At 52.9% G+C, this 6194-nt stretch overlaps 4 protein-coding genes across 4 annotated transcripts; all 4 read left to right on the top strand.

Moving 5' to 3' along the window:
• Positions 1 to 525: 525 nt before the first annotated feature.
• N7484_007728 (uncharacterized protein) lies at positions 526 to 2751 on the top strand (the record flags this gene model as incomplete). Its single annotated transcript, XM_057118115.1, has 4 exons — positions 526 to 1077; positions 1129 to 1240; positions 1295 to 1383; positions 1429 to 2751. The coding sequence occupies 4 exons, from the start codon at positions 526 to 528 to the stop codon at positions 2749 to 2751; spliced, it is 2076 nt and encodes a 691-aa protein (XP_056971150.1).
• A 43-nt stretch (positions 2752 to 2794) lies between these two features.
• Positions 2795 to 3973, top strand: N7484_007727 (exonuclease/endonuclease/phosphatase family protein; the record flags this gene model as incomplete). Its single annotated transcript, XM_057118114.1, has 1 exon — positions 2795 to 3973. One exon carries the CDS (start codon positions 2795 to 2797, stop codon positions 3971 to 3973), a length of 1179 nt encoding a protein of 392 aa, XP_056971149.1.
• A 33-nt stretch (positions 3974 to 4006) lies between these two features.
• N7484_007726 (RNA-directed DNA polymerase) lies at positions 4007 to 5590 on the top strand (the record flags this gene model as incomplete). The annotated part of the gene is made up of 1 exon (XM_057118113.1): positions 4007 to 5590. The coding sequence occupies one exon, from the start codon at positions 4007 to 4009 to the stop codon at positions 5588 to 5590; it is 1584 nt and encodes a 527-aa protein (XP_056971148.1).
• A 48-nt stretch (positions 5591 to 5638) lies between these two features.
• Positions 5639 to 6169, top strand: N7484_007725 (ribonuclease H family protein; the record flags this gene model as incomplete). The annotated part of the gene is made up of 1 exon (XM_057118112.1): positions 5639 to 6169. One exon carries the CDS (start codon positions 5639 to 5641, stop codon positions 6167 to 6169), a length of 531 nt encoding a protein of 176 aa, XP_056971147.1.
• Positions 6170 to 6194: the final 25 nt, after the last annotated feature.

Here is a 6194-nt window from a genome sequence, read left to right as displayed (position 1 = left end):
TGTTAATAAGCTAGCTTATTTAGGAACAATTAAAATTAAATTTTAATTAATTAAGCTCTTTAGTCTAATCTTTAAATTTATCTAATATTTTTCTAATATATTTTCATGCTTATTTCCTGTATGATTTAGACTTTTAACTATTTAAGATAATAAATTAATAAATAAAGATTATAATTCTAGTATATTGCTAAAGAGCTTAATAATTAGATTATTTTTATATCTTTTATCCTATTTCTTTATATTAATTTAATTATAATATTAAGATTAAAAAGGCTAAATTCTAGTATCTTGAAAAGAGACTAAGATTTTATAATATTAATTCAGCGCTAAATTATTATAGAACTAAACCTTTTATATATATCTAATCTGAGAAGATTAAATATAGGATTAAAACTGAACAACTATCTCTTGGCAAAACGTATTCTTGTAATATCTCGCCAACCAGGGGTCCTAGGACCTTGAGACCTAGTTCAAATTGTGTACTATTTCGACGGCTACCGTTTGATCCCAATTGTACGGGGCAAAATGGCAGCTGTTGGAATTCCGCGCCCGAACCGTGGTTCTGCACCTGCGGACCGCGGGGAAAATCAAAATTTCGCAGTGCCAAGACCTACCAGAAACGCGACAAACAATAACAACAACCACGCCAAAATGGACCAGCTGATAGCTGCAGCGAATGCAGTTATTCGCCATATGGAGAATACTGGCCAGGATGAGCCCATTGTCACCCGGTTCGCCGTCACGGTCCACCAGTTCGCCGAGCAGGCAAAGCAGAGTGTCAGCGCTCAAGGGGAGATGGCCAAGGTGATCTCCACTCTTGAAGCCATTGCCGCTGACACCCAGCGATTAAATACCAGAATTGATAGCATTGAGAAGTCAGCGAGCTCTGTAACATCCACTTCGACCCTGTCGTCCACAGACCGCTGGAAAGCCTTCCGGGCGGGTGCCTGGCGCACGACTCCGGCCGATCCCCCCATCAATCGCAGCAACGGCACGGCGTCGCCGGGTGTGACCGAGGTCGAGCTCCGTGAAGACCGCTCCATAACGGTCAAGGTGGACCCGACGTGCCGGGATAAGGTGCGGTAAATGGAGGCAAAAACGATTGTGGACAGAGCCGAGCAGCTACAGGAAAAGCAAGCCAGGAAGAGGATTTTGGCTGCGCTGGCTGGAAATGCGTACTTCTGCGCTGCCCAAGTGCTGCCGTCTGGTGACGTTTCGATGCTGGTCAATTCTGCTGCCGGTGCAGAGCTCCTCCGTCGTCACACGGACTAGGTGAGCCTGTTTGGCCGGGCAGCACGGATTCAAAGTCCGTCCTGGGGCGTCGTGGTCCACGGTCTTCTAATCTGGAGCTTCAAGCTCACACCTAAATCGAGGGCAGGCTTGGTAAGCGAAATTCAGCGGCAGAATGCGTTGAACTAGGGTGGAAAGGCGGAAATTGTGCATCTTGACTGGCTTATCCGCCCGCGAGAGACCCAGCGCGAGGCTTCCGTTATGATGGAATTCGACAATCCAGCAGTTGCCAATCAGGCGATTGATCAAGGTTTATACTGGAATTTGGAGGTCCATTCAGTCGTCTTCTTCTATCGTGACGGCAGGGTGAAGTTGTGCCGTAAGTGCCAGAAACCCGGGCATGTGCAATCACACTGCCCAAATCGAAGCTTTACCTGCGGCCACTGCGCCGACGAGCACCCGACCTGGGAGTGCCCGTCCGCCAGTGGCAGCCCAATCCATATCAAGTGTGCTAACTATTCCGGCCCTCACCGGCCCACGAGCCTGGATTGTCCCGTCAAGCGGATAGCCAAGGCCAAGGCTGAACAGATTAGGGCTAAATGCCCTCCATATCACCGTGTTCCACTGCATTTCCGTGACCAACGAGCGCCAGCAGCAGCTCCAGCAGCTCCAGCAGCTCCAATAGCTTCATCAGCACCGTTGGCCCCGGCTCCAGCAGCCCCAGCTCCACATCCAGCAGCCTCCATATTCAACTTTATGCAACCAACCGGGCTCGGCGAGTCAGTCCACGCGCCAGCGAGTCAACAAACGAGCCAGCAAGCAACTCAACCAGCAAGACAGCCAGCCAGCCAGCCAGCCAGCCAACCACGTGCTCGCGGACGGCCCAAAGGCTCCAAGAACAAGTCCAAAACCTCCACTTTCAGCGACAAGAGCCTCCCAACTCAGCCTGAATTAACCGAGAACGCTCTTTCCATCACCAAGGTCGCCAGGAATTCCCGTTCGCAGCAGATCATGCTCCAGGACCCTATTTCCGACCCAGAACGTCTCTTGCAGCACAAAAAACGCCGCTTTGAGGAGCCCCAGGACGTTATGGACGAAGACCAAGAGCTCCGAGCTCCATCTCCAGTTCCAGTTCTATCTCCAGCTCGTCCAATCCTAGCTCGTCCATCTCCAGCTCGTCCAGCTCCAGCTCGTCCATCTCAAGCTTCTCGAGCTCTCCTATCCAACAACTCACTCACACAATATGCGGAATTGAAGCAGAAATTTGGAATTCAAAGCAGCCCCGCACGCGAGCAACAGACGCGGTTAAAGCTCTTACCGCCACATCCACCAGCGCCAGCGCCCACCGAGGAGACTCTGCCACCTAGCCACGGGCTCCAATTCAGTGATATTATTGACGCCGACGCGTATCACTTCGGCAGCACGCCTCCAGAGCCGGAGCCGGAAGATGAGTTCTTCCACGAAGCCTCAGAATACAGCGAACAAGACGACCACGACGAGACTACTTCATCTAATGAATAATCTCCAAATCATCCAATACAATGTGAACAAATCGCAACCAGTGATGGCCTCATTTCTCAGGGATCGACGCGTGTGGGAGGCTAGCCTGATAGCAGTCCAAGAGCCATGGAAGAATACGCTCTCAAATACGACACACCAGCCAGTCTCCTCGCTATTCCAGCTTATCTATCCTAGCACGAGCCCGGACGAGCCTCCTGGAGTCTGTCTCTACGTCTCGAAGAAGCTAGACCCAAGAGAGTGGTCGTGCACGCTAGTGGACCGGGATTATCAAATTCTGAAGCTCCGGAAGGCCCATACAAACGGCAACTGGACTGATCTATTCGTGCACAATATCTACAATCGGCCCGGCTCCGGCATGCCGGACAAGCTACGCCACGAGCTCAACAAACGGAAAGAGGGGGAGCATGTTATAACGGGCGACTTCAACGCCCATCACCCCGTATGGGGCGGGCCGGGGGTCGCTGCGGAGGCTGAAGCAGAGGAATTCCTGCTACTGGCGGACCAGTTCAAGCTAGATATGCTAACGGAATGTGGCAAGCCCACGTGGGAGCGTGGAGGTATGGAGACGGTGATAGACTTGACTTGGGTCAGCGAGGAACTAACCAGTCGACTGATTAATCACGGACGTGCGGATGATATCGAGCACCAATCTGACCATTTCCCTATTCGGACGACGCTAGATGTGACGACACCGCTGTTTGAACAGCCGCAGCGTCGAAATTGGACTGCCACAGACGACAAAATCCTCACAGAATTCGTCAACAAACACGTCAAAGAACGGGATCTGACCAAGGCAGGCAAGACCCGAATTGAGCTTGAAACTCAGACGTTTATCCGCACAATTCAAGCCGCAATTCAGGCCTCCACGCCGTGGGCCAAGCCGTCTGAATGGGCGAATTCCGACTTTACCCCGGAGTGCCGCGAGGCGGTTAAGGCCGTTCGCTATCTCCGCCGGCGGTGGACCCACACACATGACCCATTAGACGAGCTCCGCTATCACCAGGCCCGCAACGATAAGAACCGGCTAATCAAGAGCACGCTTACCAAGGCCCACCGCAAGCGGGTGCAGAAGGTGGTCGAGGATGGCCCCCGGGGCATGTGGCGACTGGCCAAATGGGCCCGAAATCGTGCTGGTATGTATGAGCGTGGTTTAACGCCAACGTTACGTGCTCGTAATGGGTCAGCAGCCGAGTCTGTGGACCAGAAAGCTGCAGCTTTCTAGCACGCGTTCTTCCCGCAGCCGCCAGACGCGGATATGACGGACACGCACGAATATATATATCCAGAGAACGTCGAATTTCCTGAAATTGCGCAGCATGAAATTATGGAGGTTATCCGCGCGTCTCCAGCAGGCAAGGCGCCTAGTGAAGACGCAATTCCGAACTCATTCTGGCATAAATTGGTCAAAATCCCCGTTATTCTCAGCACGCTGCACCAGCTATTTAACGCATATGTTCGAACAGGATACAATCCCAGCCACTTCCAGCGCTCAATCACCGTCGTGCTCCGCAAGGCGGGCGACCGGGATTACCAGGAGCCGAAATCGTATCGACCAGTTGCTCTTCTCAATACAATTGCCAAATTTCTCGAGTCCGTGATCGCAAGGCGCATCTCATACGCCGTCGAGGAGCACGGACTGTTACCCAAAGGCCACCTCGGCGGCCAGCGGGGCATATCCACCAACCATGCTATCCAAATCATGCTAGATCGGGTCCGAAGTGCATGGGGGCGGGGCTCCATTGTATCCTTGCTTATGCTTGACGTTTCAGGTGCATACGACAACGTGTCCCATGACAGAATGATCCACAATCTCCATAAACGACGTCTCGGGCAGCTAGCACCGTGGATACGCGCATTTCTAACTGGTAGGAGCACCCGAATTCGTATGCCAGAGGGCATATCAGCACGAATTCCAACGCCAACGGGTATTCCACAAGGCTCGCCTCTATCCCCAATCCTCTATCTCATCTATAACGCGGACTTGCTCGAAGACAGCCAGACACGGAGTGGAGACCTCTCTATAATGGGATGGGTCGACGACGTGGGCTTTATGGCGACTGGTAAGACAGAGAAACAGACTATTTCAAAGCTCGAAAAAGCGTGTGAGAGAGCAGGGATTTGGGCCAGCCAACATGCGTCAGTCTTCGACCCGAAAAAGTACAATTTGATCCATTTCGTGCCTCCAGAGCGCAAGAATGAAGGCCATTCCTTTCTCCTCGTCAAAGGTCAAGACGGGCTCACCACGATAATTGCACCCGAACAAGCAGCGAAATACCTCGGCTTCTGGCTAGATCCACAGCTCACATTCACACACCACCACGACAAGGCAATTATCAAGGGCAGCACGTCTCTACAAGCTCTACGGAGCCTGGCTGGCTCCACGTGGGGTGCGTCTACGTCAGCAATGCGGCGGATATATCAGGCAGTGGTGATACCGCAGCTGCTTTATGGGGTGTCAGCGTGGTATCCATGGCACGAGAAAGGGAGGTGTAAGCATATCAGCAGCAAATTCGCCGCTATCCAGAAGAGAGCAGCATGCCTGATCGGTGGAGCGTTCAAGACAAGCGCAGCCGAGGCACTCAATATAGAGCTTCACCTTCCACCCATCGGTATTCAGATGGAGCGTATCTCCGCGGAGACAGCTCTCCGAATTCGTACGGGTCCAGCTCATGGAATTCCACAGCTCATGATCCGGCAGCGTCCTCAACAGCAGCGTCAACGTGGTGGATGGTCGCCGATGGAGGCACATGCGTGGCATACGGGCGGTTGCTTAACGGCTCCCCCAGAGACTTTGGCGAGACAATGGGAGAGCTGGTGGGCATACGTCCAGGCTCCATAGCAGGTGCCTCCAGACGTGCACATCCTAGAGCGTGACGAGGCAGTCAGGATGCATACTGAAATTAGTAAGAAAGGTGAGAAAGTGATCATTTACACGGATAGAAGCGGAATAGATGGGAAAGTGGGTGCTGCAGCAGTGGTTAAAGCCACACGTGAGCACCGCCACTGCCAGATGGGCACGGAGCAGGACTCAACAGTCTACTCCGCGGAGCTCAGGGCGGTGGAAATGGCGCTCGAAATGGTGCAAGACGGCCCGGAACGAGCCAGGAAGGGTGTTGTGGTATTCTCTAACAGCCAGGCTGCTCTCCAAGCGCTCGTCCGACCGCGCATGCCATCAGGTCAAGTGTATCTCCGTGGCTGCGTCCAGAGCCTCCAGCATCTCCACAAGCAAGGTATCCGCGTCGAATTCCGGTGGATTCCAGCCCACCAGGGAATTCCAGGCAACGAGCTCGTAGACGAACACGCAAAACAGGCAGCCAAGGCGGAGATAGCCGGCCCACACGATCGAAATATCAAGCTCGCTGCAGCAGCGAAGCGGGGCATCCGTGAACGGGCGAAATTCGCGTGGGAGGCAGCTTAGGAGAGGGAGAAGGCAGGAATTGCGA

The sequence above is a fragment of the Penicillium longicatenatum genome (assembly GCF_028827895.1).
Source record: "Penicillium longicatenatum strain IBT 33135 chromosome Unknown contig_4_segment0_segment0, whole genome shotgun sequence".
NCBI lineage: Eukaryota > Fungi > Ascomycota > Eurotiomycetes > Eurotiales > Aspergillaceae > Penicillium > Penicillium longicatenatum.
Note: the sequence above shows the minus strand (reverse complement) of the source record. Positions and strands in the feature narration are given on the sequence as shown.